This window comes from Neofelis nebulosa, chromosome 16 (assembly GCF_028018385.1).
Source record: "Neofelis nebulosa isolate mNeoNeb1 chromosome 16, mNeoNeb1.pri, whole genome shotgun sequence".
Taxonomy (NCBI): domain Eukaryota; kingdom Metazoa; phylum Chordata; class Mammalia; order Carnivora; family Felidae; genus Neofelis; species Neofelis nebulosa.
In genome coordinates this window covers 46,806,145-46,828,577 of record NC_080797.1, presented here as the reverse complement: position 1 = coordinate 46,828,577, position 22,433 = coordinate 46,806,145, and the positions used below count along the sequence as shown (strand labels likewise).

The 22,433-nt window shown below is 54.9% G+C and overlaps 1 protein-coding gene and 1 long non-coding RNA gene across 4 annotated transcripts in view; one reads left to right on the top strand and one right to left on the bottom strand.

The window, feature by feature from the left end:
- CUEDC1 (CUE domain containing 1) overlaps positions 1–11,676 on the top strand; it is an 83,455-nt gene extending 71,779 nt beyond the window's left edge. For 2 of the 3 annotated variants that reach the window (XM_058704367.1, XM_058704368.1), the window contains exons 4-11: positions 2,198–2,324; positions 3,054–3,246; positions 4,358–4,465; positions 6,577–6,648; positions 7,475–7,568; positions 8,270–8,328; positions 9,144–9,214; positions 11,335–11,676. In XM_058704367.1, coding sequence (XP_058560350.1) covers positions 2,198–2,324; positions 3,054–3,246; positions 4,358–4,465; positions 6,577–6,648; positions 7,475–7,568; positions 8,270–8,328; positions 9,144–9,211 — 721 coding nt within the window. In that variant the 3' untranslated portion in view covers positions 9,212–9,214; positions 11,335–11,676. The remainder of the gene's footprint in view (positions 1–2,197; positions 2,325–3,053; positions 3,247–4,357; positions 4,466–6,576; positions 6,649–7,474; positions 7,569–8,269; positions 8,329–9,143; positions 9,215–11,334) is intronic. The other variant, XM_058704369.1, reaches the window with a different exon arrangement.
- Positions 3,907–22,361, bottom strand: LOC131497806 (uncharacterized). The gene is made up of 2 exons (XR_009255167.1): positions 19,770–22,361; positions 3,907–9,438 (listed from the first exon to the last, which is right to left on the bottom strand). It is a non-coding gene; the product is annotated as an uncharacterized LOC131497806 (long non-coding RNA).
- Positions 22,362–22,433: the final 72 nt, after the last annotated feature.

Sequence of the window (22,433 nt, the reverse complement as noted above, 5' to 3'; positions counted from 1 at the left end):
GTGATCCGAGGGGTAAGTGCCCGGAAAGTCAGGACCCCTAGGCCCAGATTTCACTGGCCCCATCTGTGTGTCCCTGGACAGGGCCTGGATCCATCTGGGCCTCAGTGTCCAGTGTTTACCAAAATTCCTGCCTGGGAGGTTTATGTCTGAAATCTTCCTCGAGTGTGATGTTCCCTGGGTAAACCTGCGGGTCTGATGGGTGTGCGGTTTTAGTTTTGGGGTCTAGGGGCCAGGAGAGCCTCCCAGCCTTCTCTCTCCTTCCCCTCCCCCAGCTTGCCCTTCCCTCTATCTGAGGGATGAAAGAGGTCTCTCAAACCCAAAGGCACCCCTCCGCACTGGCCACCTGCTGTTTTTCCATTGAAATTACAGCCTTAGAAGTTTTTTATTTGCCTCTCAGCTCATTTCTGACATTCCTTTCCGACCACAATGGAGTTGCCTGGGCTCAGCCCCCCCCCCCCCCCCCCCCCCCCCCCCCCGGCTCTCACAGCTGTGGCTGACCTCATCTCTGCTGGTGCCAGGGCAAGGGCTGGGGAGGGACTGGGCACGTCCTTCCTTGGGACCACGGGCCCAGCAGTCAGGGAAATGGGGCTGAGGAGGGGGCCTCCGGCTCCTGTCCCCCCTTGCCTCTTGGTCTCAGTAACTAATGGCCAGAGGGGTCCCAATGCAATTCTGGGAGTCTCTCTCTGCCCTTGCCTGGGTGGCTCTGGGTGTGGTTGAGTTGGGGTGGGTACCTGTGTCCTAGGGGAAGATGCTGGAGAGGAATTCTCTGTGCTGGGACCAACCCGGGTGGTCTGCGAGTCCCCAAGAGACATCCTCTCCTCTGCCTCGGGCCCTTGGGAGAAATGAAGCCTCCAACAGTGACAGGTGGCAGAGTGATGTGGAGAGAGATCCGCCTAGGACTCAGAGTCCCGGGTGGCGATGTGTGCTCTTCTGGAGCGGTCCCTCACCTGTACACGAGAGGGTGGACAGCGTGCTGGTTTCCTTGGCTCCCACCGCGCACTTAGCAGCTTGTTATCCCGTCTGCTGCCGCCCCCGCACCCCCCCTCGTCCTGCCAGGCCACCCGCCCAAAATAGAAAAGGAAAGGAAGTTATTTCCACAGTCAGCGGCAGCCCGGAAAAGCTCCCCTCTAGTGAGGGGGCGGGCGGGATTCCTGGAGCTGGAGACAAATCAAAGCCAGGCGAGAGCGGCCGCCACCCCCAGCCCACTGCCTTCTGTGTGTGTCATTTCCCTGATTCAGCAGAACACGTGTCCTGCGGTTGCCACGCTGCAGGCTGCCGAGGAGCTGTGGGGAGCTCCTGGCCTGGCCCCAGGCTGCCCTCAGGCCCGGAATGGCAGGGCAGAAGGCTGGGGGTCAGGGGGGGCCCATGGCCCCCCTTCTCTGCCTGCACACACCTTCCCCTCCACCGTTGGCCTCTGCCTTGGCCCTCGGACCTCCTGCCAGGCACCTTGCGAATGAGGAGCCGCTCCTGAGCACCTCTTGGAACAAGAAACTTTCCATTCCCACCTTCAATGTGCCTTTTCAGAACTCTGTTCAAGACATAGCCTCAGAGCCTCATGAGGGGCTCCTGTATGCTTGGGCAGGGAGGCAGTTTTTCCATGAGGAAGCTGAGTCCCAGAGGGGAGCAAGGTCTTGCCCAGGACCGTCCTGCTGGCTTTGACTGAGCCAGAACTGGAGCCTGGATCTGCTCTACTCTGTAGGGATCCTGCCGTCCCCATGTCCCCCCCACCCCGGCAAACCAACATTCGGGCGGACTGGGCTTGGTGGTTTATGTGTCTGGTCACTGGGAGCACACCTGTTCTCAGCAGCCGTGAGGGCACACTGTCCTGGGTGCTAGGGAAATGCTGCTGTGTTTAGAGGACATTCGTAAACATCTACCTGTGAATCCATGACACGCAACTTGAGCGCCGTGAACACAGAGTGCTCTAGGCCTAGAAATCTTGAGGGCACAGGGTGGCTGGAGAGCAGGGACTGTCTGGAGCACGAGAAGGCTAGGCCCTGGGGCCAGAGACTGAGGTTAGCAGAGGCCTGATTGGGAAAATGAACTGGAGCCCTCGGCCTTCGTTCTGGAGGCAGTGGAGGCCTTGGGAGGCTTCAGAGCAGAAACACCATTCTGAGCAGCTTCCCGGTGTGATGGGCCGGGACACCCGTGTTTGGGTCTGACCATTCCCTCCTCATTGTTCCCTCTCATCCTCCAGCATCGATGTGCTGAGCTCCGGACCTGCTTCGAGCCAGAGGCACTATCGTAACTGGAACCCACCACTGCTGGGCAACCTCCCGGATGACTTTCTCCGCATCCTGCCCCAGCAGCTGGACAGCATTCAGGTAACGGGGGAAGCCCCTAGCTGCCTGTGCCACACCTCCGCTTGCCCATGGCTTGTGCCAGCCGTTTTTACTTCCTGATGTTTAAGCCCGGGTGAGCTATTTCTGTTGCCTTGGGTTCGCAAGGAAAAAACGCTGAGCCCAAAGCCTCATTTCCTGTCTGGGCCTGCAGGTTTCCTATTCCACCCAGGAAACGTGACAGCCCTGAGGAGTCCGTGGCTGCAGCCATCAGCTCAGGCTGGAGGGAGGTGGGCCTGGGGGCAACTGGCCGTGGAAGGGCAGAGCACCTTCCCTCCCTCCCGTGGGAAACGGCCAGGGGCAGCTTCTGCCCCTGACGTTGGCACAGCCCGAGGGGCCCTGCAGAAGGGGGCCTCGCCCTGGGACAGGTAGGACAGGGGGAGTTGGGAGTTTGGGAATCCATGTGGAGCTAGCCAAGCTATTGAGCAGTTTGCAGATCACTTTTAAGGACTGATCCCTCGGGACTGACGAGGGATGGGGTGGTCCAAGGGGAAGGAAAAATAGTTTTTAAGACCTAGCCACTTTCCCCGCAGAGAGGCCTCTGGCCTGCTAAGTTGGATTTTGGCTGACCCCTAGAGCTCAGTAGCAGGTGCAGGCCCCAGGGTGTGGCTGGAGGCTCCTGGGAAAGAGCACGTGTGCACCCAGATGTGCGTGGATGTCTGTGCGGCACGTGCCCTTGCGAGAAGCCATTCGGTGTACTTGCCCCCCCGTCAGGGTAACACTGGGGGCTCCAAGCCCACGAGCGGAGAGAGAGGCCTGCCCCCCGTGGCTGGGCCCGGGTCCCGGGACCAGGAGAACCGCTGGAAGCAGTACCTGGAGGACGAGAGGATCGCGCTCTTCCTGCAGAACGAGGAGTTCATGAAGGAGCTGCAGCGCAACCGGGACTTCCTCCTGGCGCTGGAGAGAGGTGGTGCACCGGGCGTGGTGCCACGGTCACTTCTGTGGTGGGGAAGGGGGCTGGAGTTGGCTTTAGCCTTGGGGCTCAGATGAGGCACTGAGCTGGAGGCCAAGGTGGCTTCTGTCCTGTTGATACATGACCCCCACCAAGTTAGCCCCCCCGGGATTCTGGGATTCTGCCAACAGGGACATGGGTCAGTGGCCAACTCTTCTCCCTCCCCTGGGACTCAGAGCAAGAGGGATGTGCCTTCTTAGGCCCTCTCTTTGCCCCTGTGCCAGGCACTGGCCGTGGCCTGGAGCTGGGTCTATAGGGGCTCTCTGAGCAGAGGACATCAGAGCAGGGCCTCTCAAGTGTTTTGGCAGTTTGGGTTATCTCTGGCTGGGGACTGTAGTTCCCAGTCTGGCTGCCTTTCTCCTTCAGGGTGGGAGTGTGTTTGTGGTGGGGTGCAGTGAGAGGCCTGTGGGAGGCCTGTCTTGTGAGGGTGTGTGTGTGTGTGTGTGTGTGTGTGTGTGTGACTGACAGTGTGTGGTTGGGGAGGAGTAAGGTGTGCAGAGAGAAGGTTGGCTCCAGACCTGCAGCACAGGTGCTGGGGTCTCAGGGCCTGGCATTTTATTTTATTTTATTTTACTTTATTTTTTTAAAGTTTATTTATTTTGAGAGAGAGAGAGAGAGAGAGAGAGAGAACAAGCGGGGGAGGAGCAGAGAGAGAGGGGGAGAGAGAGAATCCCAAGCAGGCTCCATGCTGTCAGCTGTAGAGCCTGACGCGGGGCTGTATCCCATGAACCGTGAGATCATGACCTGAGCTGAAATCCAGAGTCTCTTAGCCCACTGAGCCACCCCGGCGCCCCAGGGCCTTTCCTTTTAAATGAAGGGTTGGACTACATGATCTCTCAGCGTCCTTCTAATTCTGATGTTCTAACATTCCATCCACGTGCTTGTCAGGGCAGTAGTTTCTATGGTACGGCTGGTTCTTTGAGAGCCGGTTGACGTGTGTGTGCACATATTTTGTGTGTGTCATGTGAGATCTGGGGCCTTAGCCGCCAACGACCTCCTGTGTCTCAGCCCAGGGTGCCCCTGGGAGAGAGCTAACTGTCCTGACAGGAATGTGGTCCTTTTCCAGATCGTTTGAAATACGAGTCCCAGAAATCCAAATCCAACAGCAGCAGCAGCAGCAGCAGCAGCAGCGTGGCTGTGGGAAATGACTTTGGCTTTCCCTCTCCTGCCCCAGGTAACCTTGCCTTCCTAGGAGAGAGGCCCAGAGGGCATAGAGGCTCACACCCCAGCTGTGCTTTGCATGTTTGGAGTTTAGAGGTAGAGTGAGGAAATAGGCTGGAGGGGAGGGTTCTGACCCCACCACCGCACTGTGGCGTCAGAACTGTGAGTGACATGGCCCTCCACTTAGCAGGCCTGGACTCTTACCAATCCAGTGGCTGCTGGAGCCCCCCCTGGGATTGGCTAACAGGCTGGCTGAGCTCAGAAAGTGCCTGGAGCATGGCCAAGAAGGGGACATACCACATCACATATGTCCCGTGGTGGGTGGGCTCAGGAAGGACTCAAAGACTTCTAAGGCTTGATCTCCGCCCTGGGGAATGCAGGAGAAACATCCCCGAAAGGGGTAGAACCAACCAGCAAAGCTGAGGACACACTGATTATAGCAAATGCTCATGGTGAGAAGGGCAGGGAAGGGTTTATTCATTCAGTCGCTGGGGGAAGACCCGTCGTAGCCAGGCCCTGCCCTAGTGTTGGAAGAAGAGAACTTTGAGTTTCATGTACAAGGTGGTAAGAAGCAAGAACGGCCTCAAAAGAGGGGCAGGCCCCTCCAGGAGCCCTAACCCACTGGAGGTGGGCCAGGAAGGGACAGCAGGCTGTTGGGATGCACGAAGAAGCGTCGGGCTGGAGCTGGGAACATGGGAACAGAGAGGTCTAGGAGGCCTAGATTCCGTACTTGACATCTGGACCCTGCCCATGTGTCCCTGTGTGTGCGTCGGGACCCCAGCCAGTCAGTTCTTCCTTGCGTACGTAGGCTGCCCACCTCAGAGGAAGAAGCAGCAGCGGCTTTTGCCCAAAACGCACCTCACATCACGCCGTGGAGTGGGGTGGTAGAGCAGAGGATGGGAGCTCAGCTGATCCCAGCTCAGAGGAAGAAAATCCTGTGGAACTGATTCATAAGCAACAGGCTTGGAGCTTAGGCCCCACCAGATGTGCATCTGGTAGTCTTAACGACAGTCTCTTGTCCTTGATCCTGAATTAACTAGACACACCAGGGCTGCTGGGATGGATCATAATGACTCACAGGGGACTTAGCAGGCAAGGTGACTCGGGATTAGCCGAGTTGCAGGGTGGAGAGCAGGGGCTTTAGAAGGGCAGCGAGAGATGCAAGTGGGTGCTGAGTGATCGGGGAGACTCTAGGTGGCCAACTGGGTTTTGACTTGGGAACTGGCCCTATTCTCATTCCTACTCATTGTCTAAGGAGTCAGGAACTCCCTGTCTGGAGGGAGTTAATGGAGGAGCTGACCCAGGCAGGAAGGAGAAGGGAATCAGCACGGACAAATGTCTGCTCTGTGCCCACACCTCGTCTCCATTCCCTTATTAACCCTCTCACTGGGTCGGGCTGCAGGCCAGCCTCTGTGTGCTGGTGAGTATCTAACAGCCAGATCAGGGTGCAGGGGCAGCCCCAGTGCTTAGCATCTGTGACTTCCATGATGTAAACACTCCCACCATACTGGTTTCAAGCTACCAGCATGGCTTTGCGGAACACGGAGTTGGTCAGAGCAGTGGACGGTTGGAAGAGTGTGTGAGCCGCGCACACAGGACATACCACTGTCTTGCCTTTTACACAAAAAAGCAAAGCAGGGCTTGGCAGATAAAGAAGTCCTCCTCAAACCCCTAGTGTCCTCCTTTCTTTCTTTTTTTTTTATTTTATTAAAAAAATTTTTTTAATGTTTATTTATTTTTGAAGGAGAGAGAGAGAGAGTGCAAGCAGGGTGGGGGGCACAGAGAGGGAGACACAGAATCGAAAGCAGGCTCCAGGCTCTGAGCTGTCAGCACAGACCTGACACGGGGCTCGAACTTAGGAACTGTGAAATCGTAATCTGAATCAAAGTTGGAGGCTGAACCTACCGAGACACCCAGGTGCCCCTAGTGTCCTCCTTTCTTAAAGCTCCCTCTTGGTTAGGGAAGAAGCCTGATTTTTGCCTCTCTCCTCAAATGGAAGGGTTGGGGCCGTCCCCTGTCCTATGGGGACAGCCCTGACCTGCTTCCCCTGGGCCCCCAGCCCCGGGGCCTTGGGCAGCTACTCTCCCTCTGCAGCCGGACCTCAGAGGTGTCTTCCCCTTCCAGGAACCGGTGATGCCAATCCTGCTGTGTCTGAAGATGCCTTATTCAGGGACAAGTTAAAACACATGGGAAAATGTGAGTCCTGCCTAGGCCCCCTCCCCATCTCTTCTAAGACAGGCCCTGTGGCCTCGTAGGAGGGAAGGAGGCACGGGTGTTTTTAAGGTAGCTGACTCTGGGTGAACCAAAGTGACATTTTAATCGCAGGCTGGCTCCCTCAGCCTTCCTGCCTCGCTTCCCTCTCTGCGGCTGAGTGTGGATACAAATTAAGTTTTAAATCCTCTTGAGCCAGCTGTCTGCAGAAAAATAATAATGTGCTGCACCCACCCCACCCCGTCCCTGTTTCAGAGTTCACGTTCTTTGTGGCTTGAGGGGACTTGGCCTGATGAGTGGGGAGGCCCGTGTTAAGCCCACTGTCTGCAGGCAGGAGGCCAGAGGGGTCGGTGACCTCTCCCCGCAGAGTCCTGGCGGCCAGGACGAACCTACCCCCCTCCTCCCCTCCCCACCACCCAACCACGTGTGAATGAGGCTGCCATCCTTCCAGACTCCATTTCAGGGAAAATCTCGGATTAGTCATGGAAATCCCAGAACCGACTCTGGAGGTGGTGAAGGGGGCGGGAGAGGCGGCGGCGGGAAAGACAGCCAAGACGCATCGGTGTCTGTCACAGCTGGGGAAGGAATACCCGGATCTCGGGCTGCCTGCCCGGGCCTGGTCCTGCTCTCGGTGGCCTTTGCTGCCCCTGCAGGCCGGGCTGGGAGGGCAGCCTCCCTGCTTGGGGATGCCCGGCCACCCGCCGCCGCTGCAGCCACCGCCGCTGAGTTCCTGTCGCCCTCCCACCCGGGGGAGGGAAAGCGGGATGGCCCTGTGGCTGCGGCTCTCCGCTCACGGGTCTCTCTGCCCCAGCCACCCGGAGGAAGCTGTTTGAGCTGGCCAGGGCCTTCTCCGAGAAGACCAGGATGAGGAAGTCAAAGAGGAAACACTTGTCCAAGCACCAGTCGTATCCTTTCCGGCCTGGCGCTGGGGGGCTGCGGGCGCCGACCCCCTGGCCAGACTGCCGGGGCTGCGCTCTCCCTGGGGCTGGGACCGGCTCTGCGGCCACCCCTCTCCTCCGCGCACCCGAGGCCAGCCCACCGCCCTGCCTGGACCACCGTGACCGGCCCTGGGGACAGGCCAGCGTCTCCTGCTGCCTTCTGTGGGCTCCCAAGGAGAGAGCTCCACTTTCTGGCCGGGCTAATCTGCTCTTGGGAGAAAACTTGGTTCTTCCACTGAAACCAGCAAACCTCTCCCTGATTTCCTGAGTTGAATTGATCTGTAGCTCTTGCTACCTCCCCACTTTCCTCTTTGTCCCCTGCCTCCTCGCTTTCAGTGGTTCCTTGAGGAAAAATAGGGTTTTCCACATTTTAACCTAGACTCCCACCCATGCTTGTCACATGGGACCCAGGCTACTAGAAGCTGAAACGGCCAGTGGGGAGCAGGGAGGAAGCCCCTTCTCCACCCCAGAGATGGGAGCTGGGTGAGAAAGTCTCCCCCCACCCCAAGGAAAGGAGGCTTTGGGGAGCCCTGGGGGAGAAGGCTGGAAGGGAAGGAGTCTCCTGGGCTCGCAGTGGGTGGTAGCCAGCCAGGGGCAGGGGGCGGTACAACTGGAGGACGATGGCGGTGCCCCCCACCCCTGAGACGTTTTCCTGAATGGCCTGGCAGGCTGGGAGCTGCGGTGTCAACGGCTAATCTGCTGGACGACGTGGAGGGTCACACTTGTGGTGAGGCGAGGAGGGCAGGGAAGCTGGAGCTCTAAGTTGGCTTGTGATGGGTGATCCTCCAAGAGGAGGGCCCTGCTATTTCATGGGTGGGCCCAACCTGGGGGGGATACATCATGGATAGGTGGGCAGGTGACCCAAGGAAATGGGTCCTCCTGCTTGGTTCTTGTCACCTCTCCCTTCCACTCCCCGAAGGGGGCCCCGGCTGCACCTCCACCTAGATCTCTCCCTGGAGCACAAAGTGTCAGGTGCTGTTTCTGGGGAGTCTTCCCTGGGGTGGGAGGGGGCAGGCAGGCCTACTCACGTGGAGGGGCCTCCCCTTGAGAACCAAGCGCTGTGCAGTTTTAGTCTCTGGGCCCAGACACCTTTCAGCGTGCATGCAGTCCCTCCCAAAAGACACTGCCTTAGATGCTAGCAGGCCCATAGCTGAACCTGATCCTTAGGCCTCAGAGCAGAGGGGCCCTTTGGTCAGGAGACACCCAGAAGCAAGGGCCAGGGGGGTCTTAGAGGCCATATGGAGGGTGCAACTTCCGCACCCATTTTACAGATGAGGAAGCTGAGGGAAGAACTTGTCCAGGGTCTCAGAGCTCAGTGATGCAGCCAGGCCAGCAGCTAGGTATTCTAACTCCACACTGTGCCCTGGTGCCCTCACCAAACCCACGTATCCCCCCGCCCCCACCCCACCCCAGAGTCAGCTTGTGCCCCAGCAAACAAGGGGGATGGAGAGAGTTGGGTCAGTTCCCTTGCCCAGCCTGGAGGACGTGCCTGCGCGACACCCTGCACGGTGGAGGATGAGACAACTTCCCTCTGCTTTTCAGATGAAGACTTCCGGGGAAGGCGTCAGGACGCACCCAAGATGGAGGAAGCCCTACGGGAAGGACAGTAAGAGGTAAGGCCTGGAGTCACAGCTGCCCAGAGACCGGGCCTGCCATGCCCTCCTCGAGGTGTCTTCCCAGGGCTCCGGAGGCATTGGGCTCAGGCAACTGGATGGCACAGGTCCTGGTTTTCTTCCCTTGTTGTGAGAGGGGACATGGTCTTCTGCATGGAACTCGTCTTTGGCCTGCCTTCCTTCCTTCCTTCTAGCAGAGTAATCACACCTGCCTGTGCCAGATCCTGGGAAGAAGGGGGGGAAAGTCAGCTTTGACCTTGAGAGTTTACAGCCAAATTGAGAAGACAGTCCAGGACACACACTGCACAGTGGGAGGGCCACTTAAGAAAAAGTGACATGGCCTCACCACGGCCGAGCACACGGAACCCTCCCACTGCCTGCTTGGGTTGGGTGGTGTAGGATCGGCCAAAACCAGATGAAGAAACAGCCTCTCTGGAGGCAGCTCTGTTTCTGGCTGCAGCCCTGGGCCCTCAGGCTGCTTTTCCTCCTCTTAACCTGTGCATCCCCGGGGTTGGCGGGGAGTGGGGGTCGGGGGGTGGGGGTGGGGGTGGGGGTGTGGATCAGGGAATGTCAACACCTCCTCCAGGGCTCAGTGGAACCTGTCCCTGTTCCAACTCCCTCTCTGCCCATGCTTCCTTCCCCTAGCCGCTGTCCTACAAGGCTCCTTGAGCTGACGGTGTGGCAGGTATGACCCTGTTTGACTGAAGAAATACTTGCCTCCCTCAGGATAGTTGTAGTGGAGGGAGATTGGCCAGCTGGCCTTCACATCACTTCAAGGTGACTGCCTGTCACACCCCCCCACGATGTGGACACACTCAGTCTTTCCTCATGCACGGAGCTGCACCCACGATTTCCACTGGTCCGGAATGCTCAAATACGGCCAGCCGGGGAAGGGCCCCCACAGCCCCACCGCTGCTGCCATTCGGTCTCCTTTCCACTTCTCTCCGGGAAACTGTGTCTGGTCCAGAGCCACCCCCCACATCAGGACCTTGCCATCATTTATTTCTCTCTCCAAGTCTTCGAGCTTTTCCTTTTCCAGCTTCTTCCTCAAGTCTATACCCTGTTCCTCCTCATCTTAAAAGCCAAGCGATTTCATCGTTTCCCTTCATTGCCCGACTTGTGAAAAAGTGGCCTCCTCTCCACCATCCCCAGGTTGATCCAGGAAGGTCACCGGCAGGACCAGGTCCTTCTCCGGTTCTGTATCTTTGTGCCATGCCCCGCCCCCCTACCCTGCTTCTGTGGCCCAGGGCTCCTGGGCCGCCTTCCTCTCTTCCTCTCTGCTGTGTGCTTCCTGCTCCTGATGCCCCTCTGGGTCCCTCCGCCCCAGCTCTCCCCCGAGGTCCACCTTTGACTCTCTTCCAAGTCTTCTCACTCCTCTCTGGCAGTCCACCATGCTCATTTACAGCAACAGCAATACTTCTGTGCAGTGGGCTCCAGAATCTGAATCTCCCTCTCAGTCTGCCACATCCACCCTGAATCCCCACCGTGCCCAGGATTGTCTTTCCAGCCCTGGGTATGAACTCACTGGCAGCCAAACAACACCTTCCTCCTGACTTCCCCATTTCATTTCCTCTACCCCTTTCAGCCCCGCGCTGGCAAACTCTCACGGCCTGGTTAACACTTGCTGGTCTCTTCGCTGCCCCTGCTCTGCTCACCCCATCTCCGGGACACCACTCTCCTGCCATTCCCCTCTTGCTGTTTGAGCGAGTACAGGCTTCCAAACTCCCAGCCTGGTGTGTGTGGCCCGCTGAATTCTGACCCCAGTTTAGTTTTCTGCCCCTCCAGGTCCCCTGGGTCCAGCTTATCTGAGCTACAGCTGCGTCCCGGAATGGGCTGGCCCCTTCCCCACCTCTCGGCCTTTCCTATCCAGCTGCTTCCCCAGCCCCCTACTCTATCTCTAGCTGCCGGAGGCTCTGCTCTCACTGTTGTAGGAGCTTGGATTTGGGGGGGTAGGGCATGACCCGAGGCAGAGTTTCAAGGCTGGCATAGACTCCCCGGAGGAAGGACATGGCACCTGTCTTTGGTATCTTCTGCCCCAAACTGTCTCTCCAGGAACCACTGACAAGGAAAGACCCCCTGGGCACCATTGAAACACTTCTTCCATCCCTCTTCCCCACCAGATGCCAGCAGTTCCTCCTCACCGGACAAGATCTGACCTGGCAGAGGCGGCTGGAGAGCAAAACCGGCCCCCAGCTGAAGGGCCCAGCTGCAGCCGGACAGATGGTGCTTGAGTACTGAGGCCTCGTGATTCTCCGGCCCCAGTCCAGCCCAGCCACTGCCACTGCCACTGCCACTTTCACGGGACTTAGAACTTTGGAGTTTTGTGCTGTGATTGGAGGAAGGACCTGGGGCCCCTAGGGGCAGCAGCCAATCATGGCCCCTTTTGTAGCCAGGCTGTTCTATGGGCAATGAGCAGAAATGCAGGAACCACCATCAACTTGACCCCCCCCCCCACCCACCTTGTTTAAAAAAATCCTGGAAAATAGGCAAAGGTTGGGGTGCCCAAGAGGGCAGGATGGTGAAGCCCCGAAGGCAGAACCCCTTCCTCTCTCCTTTCCCCATCTCTCCTTCTGGGCAGCAGACACTGCCCGACACCCCCCCCCCCCCCCATCCTCAGCTCCCTCTTGGGCACCTTGGGCCCTTGATTCCCATGATTTCCTGCATCCCAGCCGTTTCCCCAGGGCTGCTGACCCTTGGTACCATCCCTGCACAGATCCGTGGGTAGGAGAGCCCTGGGCAGTCACTCAGGCTCCCTCTGAGTAGTTACGGGCCACCGCAGAGAGGTATCTACTGACCGCCCCTCCGGCTGCTCCTGGGGTTTGCATGGGCCCCCAGCAGGGACGGGGAGGGTGGCCCCCAGGGAGCTGGAGGACTCTGGCCAGGCAGGAGGATTCTTTACTGTGGCAGGAGACAAAAACCAATTCTGGATGGGAACTAGGGAGGCGGGGGAGGGGGGGGGTGCGGTTCACGGGTGGGGTGGGGGCCCTGAGCAGAAGTCCTGCTGACACTAAGGGTGAGCAGCAGCAGGTTCTGAAGTGATCCTTGAGAAAGTGCAGGACTGAGGAGCGTGAGGGATGAGGCTGCCAGCCTGGGTGGGGGCGGGGCGCCTGGGGCAGAAGGGCTTGCTGGGCGTCTCTTGCCTAGAACAAGAAGGTGAATGATCCGAGGAGGCACACTCCGGTTCTACAAGCCTTACCGGGCACCGACCACTGCCAGTGGGAGGGTGGCTGGCCCGGTCTCTCCGGCCAGACTTCGAGACGGGAACGCGCTGACCTCTCCGGAGAACCCGGGAGCCTGCGCAGGCACGAGGCGTCGCGGCCCCCGCAGTGGAGAACCAACCAGCCCAGCCCAACCGCGCGGGGTGGGGAGGTTGGAAGTGGGAGCCAAGCCTCGGCGGGGCCCTGGTGGCCGCAAGTCGCCCCTAGATAGTGAGGACTTGGCGGGCGCACTCGGTGGCCCAGCTTTCCCGGCGCGCTCCGAAGAGGCGGCCCCCGGAGGACGTGGGGGTGGGGATCGGGACGCGCAGCGCCGCCGCGGAGCCCGACCAAGTTTGGCACCCGCGCGGGGCCTAGGGCGCTGGCGCGGGGCCGCCCGCCCTCTGCTGCTCCCTGCGACCCGCCTGTGGCCCCCGAGGAGCCCCTGGGCCGCCAGCCCGAGCTCCGAACAGCCTGGGCCCGGGGGGCAGAGGAGGGGCCTCTGGGCTGTGGCCGTGACCCTCCCGGCGCATGGCGGGGAAGCCCCAGCCCCACGTCTGTGTGTGTTGCTTTGTTAGTTGTTTTTTCTCCTATGTGTGGGTTTTTTTCTTGGAGCTGTTTCATAGGAATTCCTGTAATAAAGACTTGGTGTTCTCTTGGTGCTCTGATGTGGCCGGCAGTGTGGGCTGGACCCTTCCTCCTCTCTTCTTGTCCTGGGCAGGGTTTGGCCCCTGGAGCCCCCCTCGCCCCCGAGGGTCACCTGCCTCAGTTAACCCGCAGTGTCTGTAAGGCCCCGAGGGCTCAGCTTTCTCCGCAGCGCACTCCGGAGAAGAGACCTGCCGCCCGCAGGGCAACCTCGCCCACCTGCTGCTTTGCTCTGCGCAGTCGCCTTCCTGTTTGCCCTGGGGAAAATCCCTAGCTCCTCGGCAAAGGAAAACTCCAAGGCAAAAGCCAGTGTGTGGCGATAGCTTACCCAGATATCCAGAAAGCTTCAGGAATGACACTGACGGGAGGCTGCAGGGAGGTGCAAAGGCCCGTAGAGATCTTCCCATTCAAGGACCTCTAGCTTTCTTTCCCTTACTCCCCAGCAGTGTAGGACTACCGCCCATGCCAGGGAACTCCCAGCCCAAAGAGGAAGCTGGTGCCCTTTGCAGACAGGGCAGTTCTGAAGGTTAAAAGGTTCTTTGTTGTGTTGAGCCCATAGGCCTCCTTGTGGCTTTCACTCACATTTTATTCTGGGCTCTCAGTCACCCAGGCCAAGGCCACCGCTCTAACTCCTGCTGCCACATTTGAGCTCAGTCTGGAGGAACAATGCAGGTTCTCCCTGCTCTCCTATAAACAGGTTCTCCTTCACCCCCAGTTAGACCAAGGTAAGACAGCGGGTGATGCTCTTCATACATACTGTTTGGATGTGGGCAAACCAAGCTGATCCTCTAACCCTGGCTCTGTGCATTAAAAAAAAACAAAAACAAAACATATATATATATATATATATATATATATACACACACACTATATTATAACATATATGTAATATAATATATATTATATATATTTAATGTTTATTTTTGAGAGAGAGAGAGAGAGAGAGTGCGAGCAGGGGAGGGGCAGAGAGAGAGGGAGACACAGAATCTGAAGCAGGCTCCAGGCTCCGAGCTGTCAGTGCAGAGCACAATATGGGGTTCAAACCCACGAACAGCGAGATCATGACCTGAGCCACCCAGGCACCCCTAAAAAAATATTTTTATGTAATCTCTACACCCAGCATGGGGCTTGAACTTACAACCCCAAGATCAGGAGCATGCTCTACTGACCGAGCCAGCTGGGTGCCCCAGTGTTGTGCATTTTTTACTGATAGGTGTGTAACCCTCAGGTGTGTAACCTGGGACCTTGTTAGAAATGCCAATTCTCAGCTCTACCCTAGACATACTGAATCAGAGACTCAGGGAGTGCAGCCCAGCAATCTGAGTCTTGTGTTTGGGAACCACAGTGCCAGGCCCCTACCTACTACTGGCTGCACAGAATTACCTGAGTAGCTTAAAAAAAAAAAAATCCTGATGCTCAGTACCCCATATCAATTAAATCAACAGCCATGGGGTGATTTATTTTACAGCTCCTCATGTAATTCAAATTTGCAATCAAGTTTGAGGACCAGCACACTGGGCAGTCTGGTAGTGTTTCATATTAGCTCAATTAATCTGACCCAATAATGGCCACTTTACGGATGATGAAATGACAATTCAGAAAGTAACTTTGCAAGGTTGTAGAGGTAGCAAGGTGTGAAGCCAGAAACACGGTCCAGGGATGCCTGACTCCAAATGCTGTTCAAGGTGTGCTGTGTGGACCCGCAGCATCAGCATCACAGAGCACATTAGAAATGCATGTTATGGGGCCCTACTCCAGATCTACTGAATCTCAAACTGGGAGTATTTTAACAAGCCCTCCAGATGATTCTGATACATGCCAAGTTTGAGAAGCACAGTTCCACAACTTGCTACTCAAAATTTGGTCTATGGACCGGCACCATCTGTATCACCTGGAACTTGATAGAAACACACAATTTCAGGGTCTACCCTAGACCTACTGGACTAGAATGTCCACTTTAATATATATATATATATATATATATATATATATATATACACACACACATATATATATGTAATTTTTTTTTTTTGAGAAAGAGAGCAGGGGAGAGGGGGAGAGGGAGAGAGAATCTGAAGTAGGCTCCATGCTGAGCATGGGGACTGATGTGGGGCTCGATCCCACAATCCTGGGATTATGAGCTGAGCTGAAATCAAGAGTTGGACGCTTGACCGACTGAGCCACCCAGGTGCCCCTAGAATGTCCATTTTAATAAACTCTTCAGGTGACTTGAATGCACATTGAAGCTGGAGAAACACTACTCTAGAACACCAGTTCTCAAACTTGCTATATACATTGGAATTCTTTTTTTTTTTCAAGTTTTTTTATTTTTTTAGTAATCCCTACACCCAATGTGGGGCTCAAACCCACGACCCTGAGGTCAAGAGTTGCACATTTCTCCATTGCTCTTCCCAGCCAGGCACCATATACTGGAATTATTGCTGAAACTTGGGTCCCATTCCCAAAGATTCTGATTTCATTGGTTTGGGATTTAGCCTGGGAATCAGAGTGTAAAAGTGCCTCAGGTGATTCTAATATGCAGCAAAGTTTGAGAACCATCCACTCTTTTGCCTTTTAGTTAACTGACTGAAGGTAATTGTATCCAGAGAGGGGATGTGGGGAGAGAAGGCAAAGAAAGCGATCCAGATACACCTGGAAAATGGAGATGCACAGCAGATGAAGCCTCTGCTCCGTGATGAGTCCCTCTGGGCCAAACAGTGTTTATAGGACCTAGGAGGGAGTCAGGCTGGGCCAGGCAACCCCCTTATCCATCTGCCCTCACATGCCAGGCTCGTCTACAAATGTTGGGCTCCTGGTATCCACAAAGTGATCCTTGGAGAGTGACCTGCTAAAGTGCTGAGCTGGGCTGTCTGGAGTCTGGTCCAGCTAGTGCCTCTCCTCCTTGCTTCAGTGTCCCCAGGGCTCAGCCCCAACTTGAGAGATCATGGGTCTGAAGAATGCTGTGCCCAGAAGAACTGGCCTGCTTATCACCAACCTGGAGTCTCAACCCTTCCTCTGTTCACTTGAGGCACCTGGTAGGGGCCTGAGATTGGAAGAAAGACAGGAGGACAATTTGGTTTGAAGAAGGCAGAAGACAGGCAAGATATAGGATGATGAAGATGATGGCTGCTCATTGAGTGCTTATTGTATGCAACTTTTCTGGGGAGCTTTACGTACATTATTTTACATAATCCCCACAACTATTATATGAAATCAGTATTATTATTTGTATTTCACAGATCGGGAAACTGAGGCACACATGCCCCTCAGTAAGTGGTAGTACTTACTACCCCGGCAGCCAAACTCCAAAGTTGTTACCTAAACACTAAGCTATACGCTGGGGCGGGGGAAGAGGTGGTAAGAACTAGAACCTCGCCATAGACAGGATCTGCCGAACACAGAAAGTTCTACCTGCTTAAAAACATCTCCATAGTGTGATGTCTGATCCAACAGTGTGCTCGGACGTCACCTATTATTAGCATTCTTTATTTGGTTTTAAAAATGATCTTAGCATTCCCATTGAATGGAAAATATGCTATTTAGAGAGAAGCACATGAACTCCTTTGCCCATTATCAGAGCATAGATTAATTTGTTGGATTAGCTGGCTAGGCCAGCTGGAGGAAGATTTAGAAATTTCTGGAGATGGGGGGGAGCGGGTAGGGAGCAGGGCGGGTGGTTGAAACGGGGCTGTGTAAATCTACTGCCACCTGGTGGTCATCTCACAGAACTGGCCATTGAGAGGCCAACACCGTTTTCCCAGAAGGAAGTGAGCACCTGTTTGGCCAGAGGCCAAAGAGACAGAAGGGAATTTACTCTATTTGCATGGTTATATGTTTTGCAAATTTTGTAAAACAAAGATATTTTTGTACTTTTTTTCTTAAAAGAGCCACTAAGATTATATAAACCTTAGGCCCTACAGAGCCAGCAGCTACCCTGTCATTTCTAGAGATTAAAGAGTCACAATTCTTTATCAGGTCAAGAGGATTATTCAGGGGACTCTGAAGTGAAGGGCTGTAAAGCTCAGTACAAACTCAGCTGGCTATGTCCTTGCTACTCGAAGTGTGGTTCTGTGGCTCCAGTGACCAACTGTCCTGGTTTTCCAGGTCTGCGTGTTCCTCGGATGCGGAAATCTCAGTGCTAAAACTGGGAAAGTTCTGGGCAAACTTAGGCCAGTTGGCTACCTTACCTGCAGGTTAGCAGCGCTGGCATCGGCTTGGAAGAAGACTGTTAGAAATTCAGTTTCAGTCCTCACCCCAGACCGCTCGAGTCAGAATCTGAATTTCCCAAGATCCAGGAGGTTCCAGAGCATATTAAAGATAGATTTGCTCTGCCTTCCACAAGAAGAGGGGGGCCCACACCAGCCTGCAACATCTGCCTGCAAGGGGCTCATCCTCTGCTGGGAAAGCTCCAGAGTGATTCCAATTGGCCTTTAATTCTAATAATAAAAGGCCAGATTGTTGCTTCAGGCCCAGCTGGCTCCTGTTTCCTTGGCTACAAAAGGAGCCACAGTGATACAGGGCTGGTAGTGGCATAAAGTGCTTTTCTTTCCTCTGCTTGAACTAGATTCTTGTTGGGGGTAAGACTGTTTGCTGAAGAAATGAACAGGCAGCTGTGTGAACATGCCTTGCAAATTGTTAGGTGTGACTTAATTGTAGGTGTGATTTAATAAATTGTGATTTGTTGCTCTTAAACGTGCAGTGGTCAGAAAACGTTATTATCATCACTCTTATTTATTGAGCCTGTACACTAGGCACTGTTTTAAGCACTCGGCAGATATTAACCCACTGACTCCTCATAAGAAGGCTACAGGGTGGGTGATCCGATTATGCCCATATTACAGGTAACGGAGCTGAGGCCCCGAGGTTTGTAAACTCGATCTGTCAGTGGGCCACAGAGGATAGCCAGGACTAGAAATGACCAGGTTCTTGGAGGAGTGGAGGGTTATCCTCATTCAGCCACAGCTTTTGCCCACATACCCATAGCGTGTCTGAGGAAGGCCTCCAGAAAGGAGGGCCGGGGTGGCTCCCTCATTTGTCCTAACTTGGCCTGATTCAGCCATGCTGTTGATGACAAAACTTTCTGAGAGCCACCTCTGAGCCAAGCAGCAGCCCAGGCGTGGGGAGGCAGAGATAAGACAGCCAGTTCCTGCCCTCAGAGAGGCCCAGTTAGACAGACTCAGACCAGTGAACACAGTTACAACACCACATTCCGAGAGGGAAAAGCTTAGGGAGCGAGGGAGCAGAGTCTGGCAGAGTGTGCGCTGCGGGCCAATGTGCCCTCCTGGCTGACCCTCGAAAGGAAGCGGAGGCGTGGGCCTCCGAGCAGGTGTGGGCCTCCAACCCACGCGTGCCAGGAGAGAGAGCACACAACAGCCTGGAGGTGGGAGACGACGCTCCGGCCTCCTCTTTGCACATCTCCCCTGCTGCTGCTCCTCCCCCTGGTCCCTGTACTGTGTATTGAATGTATACTATTGTTTTCCTCCTCTTTTGAGTCGAGCAGCTAATTTCTCCCTGATCCTGGCTCTCTGCCAAAGATGGGTAACAGTATTCATGATTTCATCAATACGCTGGGATTTTCACTCACCAAGGCCGTTCTGCCATCGGGGATGCTTCTCCACTTTTTGTCTGACAAATTCCCAGGCACTACTTAAATAAGGGTGCTATTTATAAAGACGTGGGCAGAGTGTAGGGAAGCCACAAAGGACGGCCTAGAACCTATGGCTAGTAACAGAGGGGCACAGTTTGCTGAGTCTCGCCCTTCAGGGGCAAGGGAGGGAACAGTGACTGGAACCCGGTGAGAGCTCTGTGTGAACAGGTTGCCCTGTAGAGCTGTGACTTTATGTTCCTGCACTGTACGTGGAGGGAGCCAGGGGAATAGAGACTACCTTCACTCTCCTCGTTCCTTCCATTCCCCTGCCAATGCCTCCCACTGGTGGTACCTCCTGGAACCCAACTGGAAGCAGAGGGCCGTGGTTGCGGTTCCTAGAAGTCAGCCTCCCGGGGAACAGAGCAGGGTGAAGGAGAGCACAGAGTGCGTGTGCACCTGGCAGGGCACATGGATGCTGTTCAGCCAAGTACTTATCAGTCAGTGTCATGGGGCTGAACAGTGTCCCTTCAAAATTTGTATGTTGAAGTCCTAACCCCCAGTAGCTCGGGATGTGACTGTGTTTAGAGATAGTCTTTAAAGAAGTATTGAAGTTAAAATGCAGCCATTAGGTTGGGCTCAGGTCCAATATGACTGGTGTCATAAGAGCACACAGGCACATACAAAGGGAACACCATGCGAGGACACAGGGAGAAGGTGGCCGTCTGCAAGCCAAGGAGAGAGGCCTCAGGAGAAACCCACCCTGGCAAGTTGATCTCGGGCTTCTAGCATCCAGAATAGTGCAAAAGTATCTTTCTGTGGCCTAAGCCACCCAGCCTGTGGTACTTTGTTGTGACTGCCCTAGCAAACTGATATAATCCACATGCTATTCAACATAGAAGTTCTCAGTTATGAATTTGCCAGTCTCCCCCACTGGATAGTCAGCTTGTCCAGGACTCGGCACAGGGCCAGGCAGGTGCTTAAGCGCTTGTGAGCTGGATGGGATCATTTAACAAGACAATGAAACAATAAGGCAATTTACAAAATATCATCAAAATGCTGCAGTCCCAGGTGGCAATCAGAACACAAGAGCAACAGCGATGCTGTAACTGCCATCAGACTTGTTACTTACCAGCCCTCGTTTGGTCTTTGCAGAATGGTGGCTTCTACTCTTGCAGCAAGCTACGCAGGTAGTGGATAGTATTTAGCGGGCACATCTAGCGGGGTCGAGCAGGGTAGCAGAAGGAATACGGCCTTTTGGAGAGTTGACAAGTTCTATTTCCTTCTGTGTGAGATTTGTCAGGACGTTACCTATGGCATCAGGTAGCTGAACAATTGAATAGGACAAATCCAGATTGCTGCTGCAGTGCAAGGCATGAGTGCATCAGCCCCTTGCAGCCTTGAGAGGTCCTGGTGAGAAGACAGAGGCCTCTAATGTCCAGTTTGCCTGCCCCCGGCTGCCCCACAGCTTCCTCCTTTTCATGAATGAGTACTCCCTTGGGCACACACTTCCTGTTGCAGGGTCAGAGGGTTCCCAATTCATCCTGCTGTCACATCCCCAAGGTCTTCCTATCTACCCACCAACATTGCACTCTCTCAGTCACAGAGGCATTAAATAGGATGCTGAAGGGGAAACTGCAAAGTGTATTAATTTATTTTGAGAGAGAGTGTGTGCGTGTGCACAAGTGGGAGGAACAGAGAGACAGAGAGAGAGAGGGAAAGATTCCCAAGCAGGTTCAGAGCTGTCAGCGCAGAGCCTGACAGACTCAGGGCTTGATCCCACGAACCATGAGATCATCACCTGAGCCAAAATCAAGAGTCAGAAGCCTAACCCACTGTGCCACCCAGATGCCTCAAGGAGGGGAAACCTGAAGGGCTCAGAAGAGGAAGTAACTTCCCTAAGAAGATCTAGAGGAGAAATTCCAATCTTGCAATTCCTCCCCCACTGAGGGTTTGGGTCCTTGGCTCTCCTCCCTGAATAAATTCTCCTAATTCTTTACCAGTGGTAACTGCAGTGGCCTAGGGGAGCAGGCCTGAGTGGGAGAAGGGAAGTGTGTCTGTGGTCTGGGCTGGCAGCTAGCTGGGACTTGGACAGAATTAGAAACTCGTTATGAGGCCTGGGAAGACTATATTTAGTTGGGAGTATATTTGCTCGACCTAGAGCAAAGCCTTCCAGACCTTCCTAAGACTGGGAGACTGGAGTCTCTACACCTGGCCCAGCAGCCAGCACTGTGCTCTCTCTTCCCTGTGCCACAGGGTCCTGCAGCAGCCATGAAACCCACCTCTCAGGTTAGCCCTGGGCCTCAAATCCCTCCTCTCCTGCCCCTGGGGCCAGTTTTGGCTGACCTCATAGGTCTACCAATCTCCAGCTTGAGACATAGCTAAGGAGGGTTGTGGGTTTCTGGAAAAGGTCCAGGCTGTGTGGGAAAGCTGGCTCTGTCAGTTAGGTGTCTGACAGGTTACTTCACCTGCTATGGCCTCACTTTCTCATCTATAATAAGGCTAATAATAGCTACCTTCTGGTTAGGTGTGTGGATCCAAGACAATACAAACAAACAAACAGTAACTGCTCCTGAAACATTAGTTTCCTCCTCCTCACCAGCCTCCCATAGAGTGGGAGTGCTCTGGAATGACCTGCTGCTCTTTCTGGCTGACAAAGATGATAATGGGCCCGGGGAGATATTTTGTGTGTATGCAATTCAAAACATTGCACTGGATTAAAAAGTTCAAACACGAATAAAAACTCTACCGATCAAACTCTGAAGGAAATATAAAGAAAAAATGCTGTCTTCTCTGGCAGTCTCACTGGAGATAACCAAGGTTCACAGCCTTGTGGGCCTTCTACAGTAGTTTCTATCTTCATAGAAACACAAACGCATGTACAGGTGTTTTCTTTTTTCTTTTAACAGGTTAGGATCCCACTAAAAGATGTTTCTCTGCAACTTTCCTTTTCATTTAACTCTAAGTCATGGGCATTCACAAGTTCATTGTTAACAGCTGCATAGGATTGCATGGGACACACGAACCATAATTTTCCATTTGATTTTTTTCCTCTACTGCAGTGACGATCCTTGCACAAACATCCTCATGAAAGAAATTGTGCTTTCATTTCTTTGGGGGTACTTTACCCGAAGCACGATTATTGGACCAATAAGTAACCCCGAGAGGCTACTTTTCCCAGATTTTTGGGTCTCCGTCTGGGAATTTGTTTCGTTCACTTTCGCTTTGCCAGCCCCACGGAGGAGCGAGCCCGCGACGCCTCCCGCGGAGAAAACACTAGTTGCCGGGCGCATCCCGAAGGGAGCAGATGCAGGAGGCACTCCAGGGCCTAAGGACTCACGGGGCGCGCTGCACAGCAGGGCACGGAGGACAGACGCTTGAGCTTTAGTGTGACCCCAGGCCAGTGCCTGCCCGTCCCAGTGTCACGCCAGGCCAGTGACTGCCCGTCCCGGCCTCGGTTTCCTTCTGCGGAGTCTGTGGCTCCAAGCAAGATAAGGCGCAGTTCGGGCCCAGCGCCAGCGTGACCTCTATCTGTGCCTTTACGTGTGTCCTGGCCGGGCTGGTTCCCCGGACGTAGGCTGCGCCTCCCTCCTTCCTCCCCCTCGTCTTCCCTCCGCGCCGCCCCACCTTCCAGACTGGGTGGCTCAGCAAGGCCAGAAAGGGTAAAGCAGTCACCCGCGCGAATCCCTCCTCGAGATCGGTCATTTATTGCTTCTGCCCGGCTCTGGCCGGCTTCCTTCCTTTCGTCTCGGCTATCGAGTGCTCGCGTCTGAATCTGGCCGGGAGCCGAGGGCCG